The sequence below is a fragment of the Eretmochelys imbricata genome, chromosome 14 (assembly GCF_965152235.1).
Source record: "Eretmochelys imbricata isolate rEreImb1 chromosome 14, rEreImb1.hap1, whole genome shotgun sequence".
Taxonomy (NCBI): Eukaryota; Metazoa; Chordata; order Testudines; family Cheloniidae; genus Eretmochelys; species Eretmochelys imbricata.
Genome location: NC_135585.1, coordinates 54,193,276 through 54,214,907, shown reverse-complemented (window position 1 = coordinate 54,214,907; position 21,632 = coordinate 54,193,276). Strand labels below are relative to the sequence as shown.

Genomic DNA, 21,632 nt, shown 5'->3' with positions numbered 1-21,632 from the left:
ACTCAGCAAAGTCTCTGCAGATGGCTAGAAGGAGGATGCAGCCCTGAGCGCCTGTGGCCATGAGGCTCTTTGATCTCCTTTCTCTCTTCCTCCCCACAAGCTTTGCAGCGCTCGGTGGCTTGGCAGTGCGAGTTCCTGGTGAAGCTACGGTTTCCAGGCACAGTGTCAACGTGACTACGGGGAAATGCAGCAGCAACAGTGCAGAAATATCAGCGGTGACACAGGATCAGGACTCCCCACCATTCCTGGGGGGAGCGGGTTGGGCTCAAACCTACATTGGCAGTGAGGGAAGGGAAAGAGCCGAGCAGTCTCCTTCTCCATATCCGGGTCCGACCCGCCTCTAAACCCGTTTCAGATCGGGGTGGGAATGGGTTGTTGCAGGGCTGGGCAGCACAGGGGTCCCGATCCTGAATTCTTTGAGGATCCTGGGCCAAGCAGCTTGTGGTGGCTGCTGGAGGCAGGCAGGGGCGATCTCAGTGCACAAAGAGCCCCGAAGGAAAGAGGTTTGGGTTCCCAGAAACACCAGTGCCCTCCTCGAAATGCCTCGTCTTGTGACTGAGGGTGTCAACCAGGCCAACCTCAAACCTCAGTCACACGCTGAGCAGCTGGTCCTGCGTAATCGGTCAGGGCAGTCAGCGAGCACACAGGGTGGTGGCGAGATGGGCAAGTTCCAGTCCCCTCAGACCACACCCCCAGCTGGCGTCAATAGGCTGTAGCTCCTAGCGGGGCTGGATCCCCAGCTGGTGTGAATCAGCTGTCGCAAATTGGAATCAGTGGACTAGATTCCCAAGCGGTGTAAACGGGTGGACCTTCAGAGCGGTCACTCTGTATTTTACACCAGCGTCACGGAGATCAGAATCCAGCCATGATTCCTTTAATTTTCTGAGGGGGCGGAGAGTCACTCCAGGTTTATACTGGAGTCACTGAGATCAGCATCCAGCCCCGACTCCATTGACTGCAGGGGGGTCACTCCGGATTTATGCTGGGGTCTCTGAGATCAGATATTCAGAGTCTGTGGCATTTTCATCAGTGAGGCACTACCATACGGCCATTGTGTGTCGCTACGTGAAAATGACAGCCCTTTTCTAACAAACAGGCAGAAAGAACAATCAGTGGCCTACAAAAACTGTCCCGCAAAGAGAGATTGAACTGACTGGGATTGCTCTCTTAGAGAGGAGATGGATACTGGGGGACAGGATAAAAGTCTAACGAATGGGATGGAGAAGGGAGGTCGGGAATTATTCCCTCTGTCCCAAGAACCAGAGGACAGTCAATGAAACTCATAAGTACATTCAAACTGGATCAAAGGAAATATCTGTACATATAACATGTCATGAGACTGCGGAACTCACTGTCACAAGAAATCACAGAGGCCAAGAACTTAGTAGTTAGTAGGCTGGAGAAGCCCATGTTCATATAACCCCCTTTAATCTGGCCCCCCAAATTCTTCCAGCTGCTCCACTCTCCCCCTCAGGGGTGTCTCCCTCCTAGCTTAAGACCCCCCTTAGCACCTGATTCATTTGTGCCCCCTCCCTGCTGCAGTCATTTATAATAGTGCAAACTGAGAATAAATATGCTTCGACCCTGTTGGTACTATGTTTCACACCCCCTTGGCACAGCATATGAGGGACCTGATCCCAGATTCTCTCCCCACCCCTTGTACCAGCACACTCATAGACTTGCAAACAGCCCCAGTGCTCTAGGACAGTGGTTTGCAAACTTTTGTACATTGGTGGACCCCTACAAAATTTCAAGGTGCGGACCCCTTGGAAATCTTAGACATAGCCTGCAGACCCCCAGGGTCCACGGATCACAGCTTGAAAACCACTGCTCTAGGACACTAGACCTCTGTATTTGGCACTGTTGTGACCGCTGCTGTTGTCCTGTGTCCAGTTGTAGTACCCGCAGGTCAAGGAGGATGTTGATAAATCAGAGATGGGGGTCAGAGAAGAGCCGCGAGAATGATTAAAGGACGGGACCTCGAGAAGTCATCAAATCCAGCCCCCTCTCGCTGAGGCAGGAGCAAGTAAACCTAGACAGTCCCCGATGGGAGTTTGTCTGACCTGCTTTTAAAAATCTCCAGTGAGGGGGATTCCACAGCCTCCCTTGGAGCCTGGTCCAGAGATTAATTGTCCTTAGAATTAGAAAGTTTTTCCTAATGTCGAACCTGAATCTCCCTTGCTGCAGATTAAGCCCATTGCTTCTTGTCCTGCCTTCAGTGGCCCTGGAGAACGATTGATCCCCGTCCTCTGTATAACAGCCCTTAACATATTTACCAGCCTCCCTTCTGTAGACCAAACATGGTCATTTTTAACCTTTCCTCCTAGGTCAGGTTTTCTAAACCGTCAATCGCTTTTGTTGCTGTCCTCTGGCCTTCAGAACGCCGTTCGCCTTTTGCGCCGCACTGTGGACCCGAATTCAGTTTGTGACGGTCACCCTCGGCTCCTTGTCAGCCCAGGACCGGACTCATACGCAAGCACAGAGCATTCACGGCAGGGGTTAGAGCTGCACGGCTTCTTTCTGGCAAATCCAGTTGATGTCGCCAGGGCAGGTGTCAGCCCGAGCCCGATTCCTCTTTAACAGCCCACAGCTGTGGCCTGTAGCAGGAGAAATTTTTTCCCCGCTGTGACGACTCCCCCAGCCACCCACACAAAGCGTGAGAGCTGGTGGCGGCCCTGCCGGGCGCCCGGCCGGCAGCCACCGCTCTCCGGCCGCCCAGCTCTGAAGGCAGCGCAGAAGTAAGGGTGGCAATACCAAATCACGGACATTTGTCCACCTGGAGGGAGATCAGAGGAGCAAAAAAGAGGCTGTATCCGGGAAAACCCAGATGTATGATGTGTGGTAACTCTCACGACCCGGCTACAGTAGCCTTGTGACCCCCTTTTGGGTCAGGACCCCGAGTCGGAGCTAAATCATAACAAGTCGCTCTTACGTCGGGATCAGCGTATCCATCTGTGTGGGGAGTTGTAGCAGCAGAGCGATGCCAGTAAAATCGGGACGAGCCATCAGTACTTGTGTGTAGACACACCGGTTTGTAGACACACCAGAGCCTTTCCCCGGCTATAATCCAGCCCTCAATCTCCAGAGATCGGGCATTGGGACCTGCATTGAGTGCGAGGGGAGAGCGCCCCCTACTGAGCTCCACCGCCCCGATCCTTGTAGAACAGCGCCCCCTAGTGCTGCACTGGGGCAGTGGAGCAAGCACTGAGTGCAAGGGGGAGCCCCTCCCCACCCCCTGTTCCCTGCAGCACAGCGCCCCCTGGCCCCACACTGGGGCACTGGGCCAGTGCTGACTATGAGGGGTGAGCACCCTCGACTGAGCCCCCTGCCCTGCTCCCTGCAGCACAGCGCCCCCTAGTGCTGCCCTGGAGCCACACGGACTGTGCGGGGGAGCACTCCCCTACTGGGTCCCCACCCCGCTCCCTGCAGCACAGCGCCCCCTAGTGCTGCCCTGGAGCCACACGGACTGTGCGGGGGAGCACTCCCCTACTGGGTCCCCACCCCGCTCCCTGCAGCACAGCGCCCCCTAGTGCTGCCCTGGAGCCACACGGACTGTGCGGGGGAGCACTCCCCTACTGGGTCCCCACCCCGCTCCCTGCAGCACAGCGCCCCCTAGTGCTGCCCTGGAGCCACACGGACTGTGCGGGGGAGCACTCCCCTACTGGGTCCCCACCCCGCTCCCTGCAGCACAGCGCCCCCTAGTGCTGCCCTGGAGCCACACGGACTGTGCGGGGGAGCACTCCCCTACTGGGTCCCCACCCCGCTCCCTGCAGCACAGCGCCCCCTAGTGCTGCCCTGGAGCCACACGGACTGTGCGGGGGAGCACTCCCCTACTGGGTCCCCACCCCGCTCCCTGCAGCACAGCGCCCCCTAGTGCTGCCCTGGAGCCACACGGACTGTGCGGGGGAGCACTCCCCTACTGGGTCCCCACCCCGCTCCCTGCAGCACAGCGCCCCCTAGTGCTGCCCTGGAGCCACACGGACTGTGCGGGGGAGCACTCCCCTACTGCGTCCCCACCCCGCTCCCTGCAGCACAGCGCCCCCTAGCGCCACACTGGGGAAACGCCACCAGCCCTCGTATTCGCTGGCACCCGGTGAAATCCCCAGCTCTCCAGGGGAAGTTCCAGCATTCTGCTCTTTACCCTCTCCCCCCGCTCCCGGATCGCGAGCAATCGGGACCTGACTGAGCAGGAGACATGGCTTGAGAAAACCAATGGCGTTTGCTCCTGGGCAGCAGCCGGTTAAGCGGGCAGCATCTGATCCCGGATCCGTCCCCTGGAGGAAACGGGAGAGCCAGCGTTAACTGGACGGAAAGTTCCTCTGGATCAGTGCTGAGCGAGGCAGGCGCAAGGGGGTGCTGTGCTGGGGGGCGGGGGTGAATCGCCGGTGGGTTTCCTTTCCGCCTCCCGAAATTCCTCCTGCAGGTTCAGGCGGATACAGGATTCCTCTTCACCGTTGCGTTGCTGTGGGCTAGTGAACAGCTGCCACAACCCACCCCAGAGGGGGCTGCTTTTCAGGGCTGGAGGCAGTGAATCCTATAGATCTCCTTGCTCCTTGTACTTTGGGGTCGTTTGGGCTGAAAAGAGGACGGGAAGGGGACCATAAAGCGCTGGCATTCAGTGATCCGGGTTCAATTCTCAACTCTGCCACAGCCTGCCCGGGGTCACCCTGGGAAAATCACTTAATCTGTATGTTAAGCCCTGCCAGAGATTAATTAGGTCCGTGGTTTTCAACCTGGGATCCGCAGACGATGTGTAAGATTTCCCCAGGGCTCTGCACGTCCATTTGAAAAAATGTTAGGGGTCCGCAAATGAAAAAAGGTTGAAACCCACTGGATTAGGTGGCCCCCGTGTCTGAGAATTTCTGTGCCTCCATTTCCCCGTCTGTGTAATGGGGATACCAATCCACCCTTTGTCTATCTGGAGGGTCAACTCTGGGGTGGGGCCTCACGGTATCTGCGCAGGCTGTTTGGAAAGCTGTTTTCTCGCCCCATGAGTCCCCGAACTGGCCACTAGGTGGCACTTCTGCGCTGCCAAACCCCAGCTGAGTTTGCATCCGCGTGACTCAGCTTCCCCCAGAGCTAGAGGTGGGCTCAAGGCTGGCGACCAGCTCCGGGTTTCTTCCACACACCCCGTCCACACACAGACACGCACAACAGCTGCCTTTGGCTCTGGCCTGTCGGGTGCTGGCCCATGTGTTCCTGGAAAATCCCGGCCTGCAGCGGGGTTTGCGATCTGAGGGAGCCGGCGGGAGCTGTCCCAGGGGCAGGATCCTAGGCAGAGGGCCCAGCCGCAGGGAGTTCGGCGTGGGGTCTATCCCAGGCACTTCCCCACCCGGCTCAGCACGATCCCAGCCAGAGCCGCGCGCCCGGAGCCTTGTGGACCGGGGGAGACTCTGCGGGACAGAAGGGTCGGGGGCACAAATTTAACTGGCAACGTCGGGGCCTGATTCTGCCCTCAGGGGGGCAGATCCTCATCTGGTGTAAATCAGACCAGTGCACCGTTCCGTCAGCTGACGCACAGAGCGGTGACCCCAGCGGGGCTACGGCCAGTTCCCCCCAGCGGGGCTACGACCAGTTCCCCCCGGCGGGGATCGGGCCCCACTGACCCCAGCGGGGCTACGGCCAGTTCCCCCCAGCGGGGCTACGGCCAGTTCTCCCCAGCGGGGATCGGGCCCCGTTGACCCCAGTGGGGCTACGGCCAGTTCCCCCCAGCAGGGATCGGGCCCCATTGACCCCAGCGGGGCTACGGCCAGTTCCCCCCAGCGGGGATCGGGCCCCATTGACCCCAGCGGGGCTACGGCCAGTTCCCCCCAGCGGGGCTACGGCCAGTTCCCCCCAGCGGGGATCGGGCCCCAGTGACCCCAGCAGGGCTACGGCCAGTTCCCCCCAGCGGGGATCGGGCCCCAGTGACCCCAGTGGGGCTACGGCCAGTTCCCCCCAGCGGGGATCGGGCCCCGTTGACCCCAGCGGGGCTACGGCCAGTTCCCCCCAGCAGGGCTACAGCCAGTTCCCCCCGGCGGGGATCGGGCCCCGTTGAGCCCAGCGGGGCTACGGCCAGTTCCCCCCAGCGGGGATCGGGCCCCAGTGACCCCAGCGGGGCTACGGCCAGTTCCCCCAGCTGGAATCGGGCCCCACTGACCCCAGCGGGGCTACGGCCAGTTCCCCCCAGCGGGGATCTGGAGTCAGGTTACTCCCATGGGCAGGGGTCTGTGGGATCAGCCGCTCCCTCTCCCCGGGCCCAGTCCGGCCCATCTCCAGTGCGATCCCGGCTCCGTCCAGATTCTCCCCCCTGTTCCCCGCCCTGGGGTGGCAGCCACCACCCTGCCCCCTGGGCTGTGACACGGAGCCCCTGTGGGCGAGGGGGGTGGATTTCGGTACCTTGGTTCCGGGCTGGGGACGGGAGACCCACGCGCCCCTCCTGGGCCCACAGGTTCAGTGCTGGGGAGCCCTCCTGTTTCTGCATTGTGCCGGAGAGCGAGGAGGTGGCGGGTGGGGGGGGGGGGGCGCAGTCAGGAGTTGTGGGGCAGGTGCTGGGGGGAGGGCAGTGAGGGGCTGTGGTGTGCGATCACACAGGAAGCTGCAGCTGGGGGGCGCGGGGGGCAGGGATGCTGGTCAGAGCGTCCAGCCTCAGGGGCTCGCAGCTGCTGCAGAGGTCGGCTCAGGCAGGCAGGGGCTGGTCACAGACGGTGATGGCCGCCCCCCGTATATCCACCCTAATGCAGCTGCAGCCGCCCTGATGCCAGGGTGAGGGGCACAGCCTGTGTATGGGCTAGTCTGGCCCTGGTCATTTCACCCCCCTGCTTGGTGACACAGGGAGGTATCATGGCTCCCCCCCGACCGGCGGGGGGGGGGGGGGGGCATTTGGCCCTGGGATCCCCGGCAAATGGTCACACCAGAGCCGCACACCCCGTGCTCTCCCCTTCCCGACGGCTGGCTGCCACCTGGGGCACAGCGGGGAACTGCAGGCCCAGAGAGGGGATCGGTCTCACCCCGGCCCTCTGAGCTGTTTTCCTCTGGCTATAACGAGTTTTCAGGCACTCGCTGGGCCCGATCCCGGGCTGGGGTCGAGCACTGTGGAAATCGACTCGCTCTCACACATGCTGGGCCCGATCCTGGGCTGGGGGGGTCGATCAGTGGGACTGATTCTGAGCGGCACCTACTGAGGCTCTGACCCTAGAGCTCAGATTTTTGACACTGTGCCCCTCACCCTGGTGTCAGACCAGCTGATCCCCCTCAGGGAGTGGAGGACGGGGGGCGTCCGGGGCTGGCTGGGAGCTTTCGCGTGACAGAGCCAACATCTGCCAGAGCAGAGAGAGGAAATTCAGGCCAGAGCCTCTGACCGTGGCCCCTCAAACCACTCGACTGCAGCCCAGCGGCTCAGCTTCCTGTGCGATCTCACAGCCCAGCCCCCCAACCCCCTGCCCGCGCCTTCATCGTCTCCTCTCACTCGGGCACGATGGAGGACGAGGAGGGCTACACGGCATTGAACCTGCGGCCCAAGCGGGGCGGCTCGGGAGGCCCCTCCCAACCCGGGAACCAAGGTAGCGATTTCAACCCCCTCCTCCCCACCTACGGGCCCCATGTCCTGGCCCACAGACGGGCCAGGGGCCGGCAGACTCTGGCTATGTGGTTATATCATGGGGTGGGGGCGGAGTAGCGCCCCGGACAGAGGTAAATAGCGTGGGGGATCCACAAAGTGACAGAGCAAGAGTGAGAGCGCTCATGGGGAGCTTTCCCCTCTGGAAGCCAAAAAGATGGGTCAATAGGGGGAAACTGAGGCACAGATAAGGGAGAAAATCTTTCACAAGGACACACCCACTAGACCCCATTCCCCTCCCTGAGATGGGAATACAGCCCAGGCATCCTGGCTCCCAGCCTGCCCCACTCTGACCCACTAGACCTCACTGCCTTGCCAGGTTTGAGGCTATAACATAGGAGTCCTAGCTCCCAGACACCTCCTGCTCTAACCACTAAACCCCACTCCCCTCCCAGAGCCAGCGATAGAACCCAGGCATCCTGGGCCCCAGGCCCCGCTGCTCTAACCCATTAACCCTCACTCCCTTCCAAGGGTAGGGGCTAGAACCCAGGAGTCCTGGCTCCCAGCCCCACTGCTCCAACCTACTAGACTTCGTTTCCTGCGCATATCTGGTCGGTTTCAGAGGAGCAGCCGTGTTAGTCTGTATTCGCAAAAAGAAAAGGAGTACTTGTGGCACCTTAGAGACTAACCAATTTATTTGAGCATGAGCTTTCGTGAGCTACAGCTCACTTCATCGGATGCATCTGGTGGGGTTTGCAGAGCTTTCAAAACAGGGGTTTTTGCAATTCATGGAGCAGGGTGCATGCAATTGGTGCAGGCTCTCTCCAAACTCAGGCAGTGTTGCTGTAACAGTAACACTTGGGGGTCACATTTTCAATCTTTTCTCCCCTTCTGTGAGGGCTGAAAACTGCCTGTCTCTTCTAAATGAAAGCTGAGACCCTGGTACAATCACCTGACTCCTGGAGCTTGGGCCTGAGGCCAGGATCTAGAGTGGCCTTAATTCAGCCCGGCTCTGCTTGTGTTTCCTTACAGGTTCCCGTCAGTGTCCTGGCTGGCTTCAGGTCGCTCTAGGGGCTGGGAATCTCATTCTGTCAGTGGCTCTGCTCTTGCTGGTGGTTCGTGGTGAGTCACCAAGGGCTGTAGCTTTATCTGTCTGGGTGCGTCAGTCGGCAGCGTGGATGCGACACTGGGGGAGGGGCGGCCAGTGACATTGAGAGGCAGCACATTTAAAAGTGGTGCTCAGTCACAATGAGCCTGTGGAACTCACTGCCAGAGGATCTCACTGGCACCATGAGCTTAGCAGGGCTCAGTGAAGGATCAGGACACATATAAGAGGAACGAGACCAGCCAGAGGGCCAGGAAGTACCCAAGTGCTTTGGCAGGGGCTATAAACCCTCCTGCTTCAGGGCATCAATGAGCCTCTAAGTGATGGGCAGGAAGGGTCTAAGTTGGGGGACAAGGTATCATTGTCCGTTAGGGGCTGTCTTGCTCCTTGCTCAGAAGTAGCTGGGGCTGTCCAGCCTTGGAGGTGGGCTCCCGGGTTAGATGGGCCCCAGGTCTGATTCAGTCTGGCCATCCCCATGCAGCCTGTTTTGGGGGACATTTTGAGGGTGAGAATGGGTGGAAACACGATCTGGGTTTGCAAAGAAGCCCAAGGGATTTGAGCACCTAGTTCCCAGTGATTTTCAATCCCGGACACTTTTTCAGACCGTGTCCCTTTGAGGCTTCTCCCAAGCCCATGGGAGGCAGTGGCGATGGGGCAGAACAGGCTCTGGGGCAGGCCCTGTGTCTCTGCAGACCTCTGTGCTGGTGCTTTTACCAGCAACTCCCACAACATTGACCGGGCGCCCTCACTCCCACTGACGCTGCTTTGCAGTTTCCCTCTTGGTGTCCGAGAAGGGACAGACCCCGGCAGCCCCTGGGAGCGACGGAGCTGGGAGCAGAGACCCCAGCACGGCAGAATGCAGCGCCCGCCTGGAGCGTTTCCGATCCCAGCTGTGTCCCCCGGCCCAGCCCGGCCCAGCAGGTAACCCCAGCTCGTGTGTCTCTGAGCCGCCCTCCGCCCTGGGTACGGCCAGTGGAAACCCAGCGGCCGTCCCAGCCCGTGGGGATCCTGCAGGGCAGGGACACGCCGCCCCCTGCTGGCTGCACCGATCTAGCCACCAGCCCCGCTGGGTGCCAGGCGAGGAATGTGAATGGACGTCCTCCGCTGGGACTGTGCACGGGGCAGCGACATCTACTGGCCGTTCAGGTTAATACACAGCCACGAAGATTTTAATGACAATGTAATAAAAAAAAACAACCAGGAGTCCGGTGGCACTTTAAAGATGAACAGATTTATTTGGGCAACAGCTTTCGTGGGTAAAAAACCCACTTCTTCAGATGCACGGAGTGAACATCACAGATGCAGGCATTATTCTACTGACACACGCAGAGAAGGGAGTTACCTCACAAGGGGAGAGCCAGTGTAGACAGGGACAATGCCATCAGGGCCTGTCTGATACAACCCAATTGAGCCAAGCCCTAAGATACAACCGCATTTGCTCCAATCCCTCAGATAGAGACAAACACCTAGAAGATCTTTATGAAGAGTTCTTAAAACTACAATACCCACCTGGGGAAGTGAGGAAACAGACTGACAGAGCGAGACGGGTACCCAGAAGTCACCTACTACAGGACAGGCCCAACAAGGAAAATAACAGAACATCACTGGCCATCACGTACAGCCCCCAGCTAACACCTCTCCAGCACATCATCGACGATCTACAACCTATCCTGGAAAATGATCCCCCACTCTCACAGACCTTGGGAGACAGGCCAGTCCTCGCTTACAGACAGCCCCCAACCTGAAACAAATACTCACCAGCAACTACACACCACATCACAGAAACACTAATCCAGGAACCAATCCCTGCAACAAACCCTGTTGCCTACTCTGTCCCCATATCTACTCTGGCGACATCATCAGAGGACCCAACCCCGTCAGCCACACCATCAGGGGCTCATTCACCTGCACATCTACTGTGATATATGCCATCATGTGCCAGCTATGCCCCTCTGCCATGTACATTGGCCAAACCGGAGAGTATCTATGTAAAAGAAGAAATGAACACACATCGGACATCAGGAATGGTAACATGCAAAAGCCAGCAGGAGAACACTTCAATCTCCCTGGACATTCTGTAACAGATTTCAAAGTAGCCATCCTGCAACAAAAACCCTTCAGAAACAGACTTCAAAGAGAAACTGCAGAACTAAAATTCATTTGGAAATTTAACACCATTAATTTGGGCTTGAATAGGGCCTGGGAGTGGCTGGCTCACTACAAAAACAACTTTCCCTCTCCTGGAATTGACACCTCCGCATCAGTTATTGGGAGTGGACCACATCCGCCCTGATTGAATTGGCCCTGTCCACACTGGTTCTCCCCTTGTGAGGTAACTCCCTTCTCTTCATGTCTCAGTATAATAATGCCTGCCTCTGTAATTTTCACTCCATGCATCTGAAGAAGTGGGTTTTTCCCCACGAAAGCTTATGCCCAAATAAATCTGTTAGTCTTTAATTTGCCACCGGACTCTGCATTATTTCTGTGGATATAGACTAACACGGCGACCCCCTGAGACTTGACACAACGTAATACAAAGCTGTCCAATTTTTTTCAGTGTGTGTGTGGGGGTTTCACATCTTATTAGTGAGATTGTCTTATGGTCCCACCCACTCCCATTCCCTGGCATCTGGGCCCCATGTCCCCTCCCATTCCCCATCACCCCTGGGTCCCAGCCTCCCCTCCTCTTCCCTGTTTAACACCAGCCCTTCCCCCCAGTTACTCCAAGAAACTACTAGGCCATTCTCATAGTGTAAAGGGGCCTTAAAGTGGGTACATTGGCCCCTGAGAATCTCCCCTGTCCTGGGGGGGCCTCTCCGGCTGGTGTGGAGCTGGGGTAAGGGCCCTCAGCCACCCTGTTCCCAACCCCCACAAAGGGGGCCAGATTGGTAGTGTGGCTAGAGTGCAGTGCGCTGTGGGTGTTCTCTGCTTCCCAGGGCCCAAATGGGAGCAATGGATAAGGCAGAGCAGCCCCGAGGCTGCTCTAACTGACAGCAGGAGCCAGGCAGGGCCCAGTCCAGCCCCAGTTTTCAGGGACCACAAAGGGGACTCAAGCCCATTTGAAGCCCGTTCCTGCCCCAGTCGCAGGAAGGGAGTAGCCGGGAATGAGGCCCAGAGGGCTCAGAGCATTAATGAATCCTGTCTCCCTGCAGGGGGCGCCGGGTGCAAACTCTGCCCCACGGACTGGCAGCTGCGTGGGGACAAGTGCTACTGGGTCTCCAGAGGAGGTGACATGTGGACCAAGAGCCGCGCCGACTGCTCAGCGAGGGGCTCCCAGCTGCTGGTGATCCGGGACCCCAAGGAGCTGGTAAAGGGGATGATCCCTTCCTGCTGGAGCTGCCCCTGCAGGGCTGGGCCCTGGGTGCAGTGTCCAAGGGCGTGCATAGGTTACATGGTAGGGCTGGGATTTTCAAAGCTGCTTGGGGGATTTGGACACCCTGTTCCCATTGTTAATAATGGGGTGTCCAAACCCCCTATGCGGCTTTGACAATCCCAGCCTAAATCACTAGCCTCAGGATCAGGGGCACACAAAGGCAGTTTAAAGCCACCGATACCCTCCTCCTTCTGGGGTGTGCAGCTGGAGATGTGTGAGGATAGGTGGCTACAGAGAGAGGGTGGATGGATGGATGGATGGATGGATAAAGGGGTGTATATGGGGGATAGTTGGGTAGCTAGATGGGTGTGTACGGGGACAGATGTATGGGGATGGATAATGGGTGTATACAGGGATAGATGGACAGACAGAGAGACAGAGGTTCTGGTCCTGAAGTTGTTGACAACCTGGATTCACAAGAAAAGAGCCGACAGCAGGTCTGGTCACCAGCTGCGTGTCCCACGCTCCCTGCAGGACTTCCTAAAGGACCTGACACAAGTTTCAAATCATTTCTGGATCGGACTCTCCGTCTCCTCCCCGGAGAAGGCCTGGACCTGGGTGGACGGCTCCCAGCTGAACCAGACCCTGTGAGTGATTCCTTGAGTCAAACACTTTCCCTCCCCGCCGTGGGCAGCAGGGGCCAGGGCCAGGGATTGGGGAGGTTTTGGGGGGAAGGTCGGGAGGTCAGGGGAGCTGTGTTCAGTGTCAGACAATGCTGAGACCCCAGGAGGGGGGCTGGGGAGCCCGGCTGAGAGGGGGGCTGGGTGGGAGCAGACAGGGCCATGGGGCAGGGAGAGATTTGCGCATCCCCCAGCACAGAGATGGTGGCTGGAGCCCTGGGGGCGGGGGAGGTGGCCCAGAGTTGGGCTGTGGAAGGAGAAGAGCAAAGGGGCCAGGCCAGAGCCCTGGGGATCCCCCAGACAATGGGGCAGGGGGGAGGGGGAGACACAGAGCCGCCAGAGAGGCAGGAGGGGAGCAGGAGGGGGCAGCGTCTGCCCAGCCGGGTGGGGAGGGGACGCGGAGCAGGGGAGGGAGATGGACAGGGTCTAGCCCAGCAGGGAGGATGAGGAGGGAGCAGGTCGCTGGGCTCTGGGCAGGGAGAGGCCGTTCGAGACCCTGGCCAGGGCCCTGACAGTGGGGAGAGGGGGCAGCCCCCAGGGCAGAGCTGGAGGAGACCATGGCTGCAGATCCCGTTGGAACAGGGAAGAGCCGCTACCGACTGCGTGTGATGGACCCACACGCGCTGACAGGGGCCCTCTCCTCTGTCCCGCAGGCTCCTGGTGTCAGGCCCGGCTGAGGGGAACAGCTGTGGGGTGGTGAACAGGAATCGGATTCGTTCTGACACCTGCAGCTCTGTACTTCGGTGGATCTGCCAGAGAGATGCCGTCCCGCTCTGAGCAGGGCATCCATGGCCCTTTAATAATGGAAAGGAGCCTTTCATCAATAAAAGCATCTTTAACACTTTATAGACTGCCTGTCATGTGAGGATTTCAAAGCACCTCCCAGCGCTTAGTCAGACTCATCATCCCCATTATGTGGCTGAGGAAACTGAGGCACCGACAGCAGAATCGACCTGGGTAGGGTTGTCCAGAGAGTCAGTTGCAAAGCTAGGAATTATGCCCCCAACCCTGGACGCCCAGTCCCTCTACTCTAACCCACTAGACCCCCCACCCTTCGCGTAGAGCTAGGAGACAACCCAGCAATCCTGACACCCATCCCCCCAGCTCTAACTCTTTAGGCCCCACTCCCCTCCCAGAGCTGGGGATAGACTCCTACACGAACAATGGGGCAGCTGCCCCCTCTCAGCGCAGTTGTCTCAGGCTCCCGGCAGACTCAGGCAGCGTTGCTGGGTCAGTTCCTCCGTGTGACAATCTGCCTGGGGACAAAGCATGAAACAGTCCCTGCAGCTGTGTAAAGGGGACGACGATCCCTCCCTGGGGGGCAGACGTTGGCCATCCCTGTGGGTGATGGGCTTGGAGGCTCGAGTAACGGGAGCTAGCTAAGCCCCTGGACAGACTGTGCCCCTCACCCTGGTATCAGGGCAGCTGCAGCTGCCAGGGGGTTGGAGCGTCCGTGGCTGGCTGGGAGTGCTGTTGCGGCTGAGCCAGCATCCTCCTGAGCAGGGGGGCGGAGCTGAGGCCAGTGGGGCTGACCGGCCCCCTGCCACCCACACATGTCCGGGGCAGTGACTCAGTTTCCTGTGCAGTCTCACAGCTGGGCCCCTCTCAGAGATGCAGACGCTTCCACTCCAGCAGGAGGGCAGCCCTGCCCCACGCTCTGCCTGGGGACGATGCAGGACGAGGAGGGTGAAATGGGGCTGGGCAGCCCGTCTGCAGCTGGGAACCAAGGTAGTGACTGTAACCCACTCCCCTCCCCTGCCCTTCCCGCCATGGGATCCATGTCCCAGCAGTAGGGTGGGGTCAGGGCTGGGGAGCGGCAGGGTCTGCATGGAGCTGGGATATTTTGGGCATAGGACAGATGAGAGGGTTTGATCCTACTGATCCCAGCTCCCCCCTGAGCACCTGACTCCCAGCCCTCCCTGCTCTAACCCACTGCACCCCACTCCTCCCCCAGAGGGGGGATAAAACCCAGGCCCATTGTGCCCCTGCAATTCTACCCACTATATCCCATTTCTCCCACCACCTCTCATTATTGGAATTAGCGGGATCACTAGCAGGAGTCAAGGCTGCAGATCAGCCCTACAGGTGCAGGGACCCGGCAGAGGTGTGAGACTTGGGGTGCTGTTTATTTGTGGGGACTGCAGAACTAGCCTGAGCTCATGACCGATGAACAACTGTGTGTGTGGAAGGGAGGACTAGTGCTTAGAGCACCCGGCCAGGACTTACGGTTCCCTTCCTGGCTGAGCCACACACCCCGGGGGACCTTGGGCAAGTCTCTTCATTTCTCGGGGCTGCAGCTCCCCATTTGTAAAATGGGGTAAAGATCCTTCCTTCATCTTGCCAGTTTGTGAGCAGCCAGGGGCAGGGGACTGTCTCTCCCTGTGTGTCTGGGCAGCGCCTGGCACCACGGGGCCCTGATCTCAGCTGGGGCAGGGACTGACTCTCCCTGTGTGTCTGGGCAGCGCCCGGCACTGCTGGGCCCTGATCTCAGCTGGGGTCTCTCACCACTACTGTTGTAATAATGGAATTTGTTCCCCCCCTGCAATTTAAAAGAGACAGATCTGCAAGTGGTGTAAATCAGGATAATTTCTCGTGAAGTCAATGCACTTGGAGTATTTCTCACAGCTGGGCTCTGGCCCCATGGACTGCCGCGGGGCTACGGCTGATTGACAGCAACGGGATCTGGCACGGAGCGTTTAAGGCTAGAAAATGTGTATCTGTGGAGCCTGGTTGGTTGACAGCAGCTGAGGATCGTCCTCCAATGCTAGCAGTGAAATAATCCACCATGAGCCTTCCCCCGCAGCTGCTGACCCTGCGTCCCCAACTCTCACTGTTCCAGCTCCCTGCAGGTGCAGACGCTGCTTATTGGCACTGGGCGCCGGGTGGGTCACGCTGATCTTGGCTGTGATCGTGCTGAGCCGTGTGGGTAAGTGCCTGGGAACAGACTCCCTGCGGCCCGGTCTCTGGGCCTAGAGATTACTGACAGATCCAATGTGTCCCACGTCCTTCTGCCCTGAGTTCTGCCTGAGGAACGCAGGATTGGGCCCTGTGTGTTCTGTACTCCCCCAGCGTCCCCTGCAATCACTGGTCCCACGCCCCCGTCACGGACTGGGGAAGCGTCCCACACACAGGATCCAGCCATCAGCTCCGGTGATAGACTCAAAGTATCCAGGTGTGAGATCTTTCACTCTGACAGGGGCATGTTCCACAGAATTCACTTCTCAGTCGGTTAATGCAGCACCCAGCAGGATTGTTGTTGGTATCTGGTTTACATGTTTCTAGGCAAAACGCATTTTAATAGAAAAATGGCCTTTTTTCTGAATTGAAAATTTCGGCAAAACTTTTTATCAAAATATTTTTGGAAATTTTTCTTTTGTTGTTCATCGCTTTTTCCTTATTTTCCTTTTTAATATAATTTCTCAAACCCCCCCACCTCCTTTCTTTAAAAAAAATCCCTGTTTCTTTTTGGAAATGACATGCAAAAAAGGAAAGATGGGGAATGAAATACATGGGAAAAAAGAAAAACAAAAGCACCAAAATAAAAAAGGCAAATTAAAATAAAACCACAAAAACCCGTTAAAAACACTTTAAAATCAACAGCATGAAAAAAAGGAAAGCTTCCAAGCAACTGGACCCCTCCACCGGAAATAACACACAAAAAATCAACCCTCTCTCAAAAAATGAAGGAAAAAAGGGAAAAAAACCTTTGACCTTCTCCAAATCTCCTCCCAAAATATCCAAAAACAAGGGGGAAAAAATGAACCAAAGAAAAAAAAATGAGTAAAACAAAAAATCCCCCAATACAGAAAATGCCAGCAAAAACAAAGGAAGACCTTTGCCCCTCATAACCTCAAGAAACAACAAGGAAGAAAAATGAAAAAAATTCAGAAACGTTTCACTAAAACTTGAAAATTGGGTCCATTTTGTACCCTGCAAAAATGGAAACAACTTCAAAATGTTGAATTTTTTGCCCTGCTCTGTTGCTTTGCTAGTCCACAGCCGGGGGAGCCCAAGTTAACTAAGGGCTTGTCTAGCACAGAGGTGCAAACTTCCCTGCTCTTGACAACAACCCTCTTGCGGGAGGTGGGCTGCTACAGCCATGAACGATTCCAGGCTATCGGGGCAGGTTTGCCTGAGCAGTGACGATGCTTCCACTAGAGCTGGTGGCAAGTGAGGTTCGTGGCAGCAATCGGAGCTGGAGGGGGACGTGGGTGTATAATTTGCCTGCAGTAGAAAAGACTGAACATGGAATTTTGTACAGGGACGTGACAATTCCTCACAGTGAAACCCCGTTGGCTTGCAACCTGTGCCATGTGTTGGGGAATCCAGATCCCTCCGCATCCCCATCTGCCCTTGAGTCATAGAATCATGGAAGATTAGGGTTGGAAGAGACGTCAGGAGGTCATCCAGTCCAACCCCCTGCTCAAAGAGTCCCCTGCATCTGAGCTGTGTCATCCCATGGAGGGGGGAGAGGGATAGCTCAGTGGTTTGAGCTTTGGCCTGCTAAACCCAGGGTTGTGAGTTCAAACCTTGAGGGGGCCACTTAGGGATATGGGGCAAAAATTGGGGATTGCTCCTGCTTTGAGCAGGGGGTTGGACTAGATGACCTCCTGAGGTCCCTTCCAACCCTGATATTCTATGATTCTATGACACTGCCAGGTTGGTTCCTAACTCCCATTAACGCAGATACTCTTTGGAAGGTTTCCAGGGCTATTCCCAAGAACATCAGACCGTGCTGGCCTCGCGTGGCCCGGAGGATGAAGGTGATGCCCAGAGAGCAGGAAATGGAACGGAAGGCAGCTGCAGCCTGCAGGATTTCTGCCGTCACCTGAGACAGAGGCTGTGTGAGCTGCCGCAGAGCAGCTCAGCAGGTACCCTCAGCTCCCCCTGCCTCTGCACTGCTGTGCATGTTTGCGGGTGTTGAGGATGTGGTTTTGCAGCAGCAACATCTGGTGACCAGCCAAGGAAGGTCTAAGGTGAAATAGCGTCGTCATGACACAGTATAATAATCTCCTACTCAGAGCATTTCAGTCCCAAAGTACCTGCTAAACGGCCTGTGGGGATCAAGCCACCCAGCACTGAAATGCAGCCGCCTCTGGGGTGGGTAGCAGCATCTGCTCAGGGTGTGAAAGATTCATCTTCCAATTGAAGCTTCCAGGGGGATTTTTGGAGGCAAACTGGCGAACTGGAGGCAACCTGAGGTTGGATTTAGGCAGGAGATCGGGGTTAACGTTTCCAGCTCATGGGGAAACTGCTAGGGGATCTCTCGTTACGAGGAGGGGTTAGGACCTTGGTTTTACATCCTGAGAGAGATGAAACATCTGGCAGCACAGCGCCCTCTAGTGCCATGCTGGGGTGCTGGGGTCAGCCCTGACTGCCAGGGCAGAGAGCCCCCTACTGAGCCCCCCCACCCTGTTCCTTGCAGCACAGCACCCCCTAGTGCCACACTGGGGCATCGGGCCCAGCATTAACTGTGTAGGGAGGAGACCCCCTATCGAGCCCCCTACCCACTCCCAGCAGCACAGCGCCCCTAGTGGTACACTGGGGTATCAGTGTCATCGAGGCAGAGCACCCTTTTGTATTCCAGTCCTGCCCGCACGAGGCCAACGCGCTGCACTTCATCTCCCTGACACAGCGTGTGACATCTCCGGTATCTCTGTAGTGGGGGTCAGCCCTGTTCAGAACAATCTGCCCCCTTAACGACCTCTTTGTTTCGTTTCCCCCTCCAGAGGGCTCCGGGTGCAAACTCTGCCCCAGGCACTGGGTGCCGCACAGGGACAAGTGCTACCGGCTGTCTGAAGAGAATAAATACTGGAGCCGGGGCCGTGATGACTGCGCACGGAGGGGATCTCACCTGCTAGTGATCCAGGACCGGGAGGAGCTGGTAAAGAATGTGCTAAACTGCACCGTATTTGTGACCTTGTGAATGAGAGCAGGTCAAAAATCCCTTTTTATTTTTCCAGTAACAAACTTTTGAAAGTAAAATTTTCATTCACAATTTTTCTGTTTTTCACAGGAAAAATTTAAAGTGAAATGAAATGTTCGTTTTTTTCAGAATTTCAACAGATAGTCTCCATTTATTTTTAATCAATTTTTAACCATTTAAATGTTCAGTTGTGCAGAATGATGGATTTGAAGTATATTTTATCCATTTTTATTGCTGTAAATTTCCATGGTTGTGGCAGATCATGGGGCGGGGTCAGACACTGGGCAGGGAGGTCGGACCATAATTAGTTAATGACAGTAGCTGTTGAGATTCAAAGAGGTTCAGCTTTGTAACCGTCAACATATCCAAAGTAAGAATCCTTAAATCAAACGCTCAAGCAACATTTTTCTTACCTTGCCTCTCTGTAAATTTTGATTATTGTCTGTGGAAATATTTGTCATCAGTTTGTGTGTGTACGGTGAAGTCGACGTTTGCTGATAAAAATCGAATTGTCCCAAGCCTATATATTTAGGCTTGGAACTATTATACAAATTTTTATATAAATAAATACATTATATATATACAAATAAATAATAATAATTATATAAATAAATACATTAATAGTAGATCCCAAAACATTTTACAGTGTTAAAAGGATTAGGTGCAAACTGGAGACAGGAATCACTCAGCTATCGCTGGGATGCGGCTACTTCTGGGGTGGGGCAGCTAGGTAACAGCTGTATGGCAATGCTGCACAGGGTTTGTTCACTCGGTACAGAATCCGATATGGAAAGAGGGGCAGTCGGTGGATAACAGCTGACATGTTTGCCCAGGGCTGAAATGCTTTTAATCATTTATTAGAGCTGTGTTAAAAAAAAAAGCCAGCACAAAAAAAGTGTAGAAATTTTCGTTAAAAACATTGAGAATGTTTCCTGATGTTCACTGAAAATGATGAACAAAATTCATCACCATCTTGGTGGAGGGGAACAGGACTGACTCAGTTATTAGTTAATAGGATAAATTGTTTGTTGTGTTTACTTTCACTTGGAGTTTCATCTGGTTCTGGCTTGTCGCTGGTATTCATGATCAAAACCCAAACTAGGGATCAGGTCTCATTCGCGTCGTGAGCAAAGGAGTCAGAGAATTCTAGCTTTTTCTGTTCCCTCTGACACCTTGTCCATTTCACAGGAGTTCATACAGAATATTACAGGAGATCAAAATCTGGTGTGGATTGGACTCAACATCGCATCCCCAGGGAGGAATTGGACCTGGGTGGATGGTTCTCCGTTCAATCAAACACGGTGAGTGTTTCCTGATAAGTTTTTTACATCAGTCTGCAATAAATACATAGGGTGAGACCCTGGGCCCCATTGAAGTCAAGGGCAAACCTGCTGTTGGCCTCCATGGGGCAGGGATTAGACCAGAGGTGGGTAAACGACGGCCCGCGGGCCACGTCTGGCCTGCCGGACCATCCTGCCCGGCCCTCGAGCTCCCGGCCTGGGAGGCTCGCCCCCGGCCCCTCCCCAGCTGCCCCCCTCCACCGCAGCCTCAGCGCTCCGGGCTGCGAGCTCCTGCCGGGCAGTGTGGCTGCGAGATGGTGCGGCGGTGTGGCTGGCTCCGGCTGGGCCGTGCAGCTGCTGGTGTCGTGTATTAAACTGCTCCCCGTAGGACTTTGCTCCTGGTAGCAGTTACCGATAAGTAGCGTTGTAAGAAACTGCTCTCTGTAGTAGTTATTGGTATGTGTAGCTTGTAAGAAACTGCTGTTGTAAAAAAACTTTAATTTAATACACGACACCAGTCCTGGTGCTCTGAGCGGCATGGTAAGGGGTTGGGGGGAGGTTGGATAAGGGGCAGGGGGTGCTTGGGGGCGACCGGGGACAGGGAACAGGAGCCAATTGGATGAGGCTGAGGTTCTGTGGGGGGGAGCAATCAGGAAATGGGGAATGGGGGGGTTGGATAGCTGTGGGAGTCCCGGGGAGCCTGTCAGGGGGCGGGGGTGTGGATAGGGGTTGGGGCAGTCAGGGAACAGCGGGGGTTGGATAGGGGTGGGGTCCCGGGAGGGGGCTGTAAGGGGACAAGGAGCAGGGCAGGTTGGATGGGTCAGAGGTTCTGAGGGGGGCAGTCAGGGGGCGGGAAGTGGGAGGGGGTGAATAGGGGGTGGGGGCCAGGCTGTTTGGGGAGGCAGAGCCTCGGCCCTCCAAACAGTTTTGCAACCCCAATATGGCTCTCAGGCCAAAAAGTTTGCCCACCCCTGGATTAGACCCACAAATCTTACAGTGTAAGGGCCTCAATCCTGGAAACACACATGGGTTTACCTTAAACTCTCTCACTGAAGTCAATGGCAGTATGCGTGGGAGGAAAGCTAAGCAAGTGCATACATGTTTGCAGGATGAGGGTCTCTGTTTGCATGGCCCCATCGCTCCTGGGCAGAACTGGTTACAAAATGGGGAGAAACACGATCTTTTCAATCTTTTCTTGTTTTTTGTCAATATCTGAGATTTCAAAATTCAAAAGCTGATCAGTTTCAAAACTGAGAAAGTGCCAACTGCCTCCATAGTCGGTCAAAAAACTAGGTCAAAAAGCCACTCAGAATTCATCAAAACTTCCCCGTTTTTTCACTGAAATTTGAAATTGACTCAACTTTTCATGTAAGTTTCAAAGCTGAACATTTGCATCTGTTCTAAAGATTGGCCTCTCTGCCCTAGCGCTCTGATTCATCACTTTGCTGCAAGTTTCTGTGCCAAGTACATCTCTCCACCAGGTCTGGATTTGAACATATCAACTCGTTTCATGTATCAGCCTATTTTGGGGAGGACTAGAGATGACGGCTGGAACCCCGGCATCCTGGAAGGAAGGAGAAGAGCTGCGATAGACCCTCTTCCCCACCTCTGAACCCGCTGATTGTGACTGTCTCCTTCACTCCTTTCACAGATTCCTGGTATCGGGTCCTGCTGAAGAGAACAGCTGTGCTGCAATACAGAAGAATCAGATCCAGTCTGAAATCTGCAACACTGACTATAAATGGATTTGCCAAAAGGAAGCTGTGCCCATTTAAATGGGTGGATTGACGA

At 55.9% G+C, this 21,632-nt stretch overlaps 2 protein-coding genes across 2 annotated transcripts in view; both read left to right on the top strand.

The window, feature by feature from the left end:
- ABHD16A (abhydrolase domain containing 16A, phospholipase) overlaps positions 1 to 21,616 on the top strand; it is a 536,419-nt gene extending 514,803 nt beyond the window's left edge. The window contains exons 18-21 of the mRNA XM_077832813.1: positions 17,783 to 17,807; positions 18,365 to 18,519; positions 19,750 to 19,862; positions 21,493 to 21,616. Coding sequence (XP_077688939.1) covers positions 17,783 to 17,807; positions 18,365 to 18,519; positions 19,750 to 19,862; positions 21,493 to 21,616 — 417 coding nt within the window. The remainder of the gene's footprint in view (positions 1 to 17,782; positions 17,808 to 18,364; positions 18,520 to 19,749; positions 19,863 to 21,492) is intronic.
- LOC144274893 (killer cell lectin-like receptor subfamily B member 1) lies at positions 7,457 to 13,412 on the top strand. The gene is made up of 6 exons (XM_077833983.1): positions 7,457 to 7,541; positions 8,570 to 8,659; positions 9,414 to 9,563; positions 11,795 to 11,949; positions 12,490 to 12,602; positions 13,289 to 13,412. Exons 1-6 carry the CDS (start codon positions 7,457 to 7,459, stop codon positions 13,410 to 13,412), a joined length of 717 nt encoding a protein of 238 aa, XP_077690109.1.
- Positions 21,617 to 21,632: the final 16 nt, after the last annotated feature.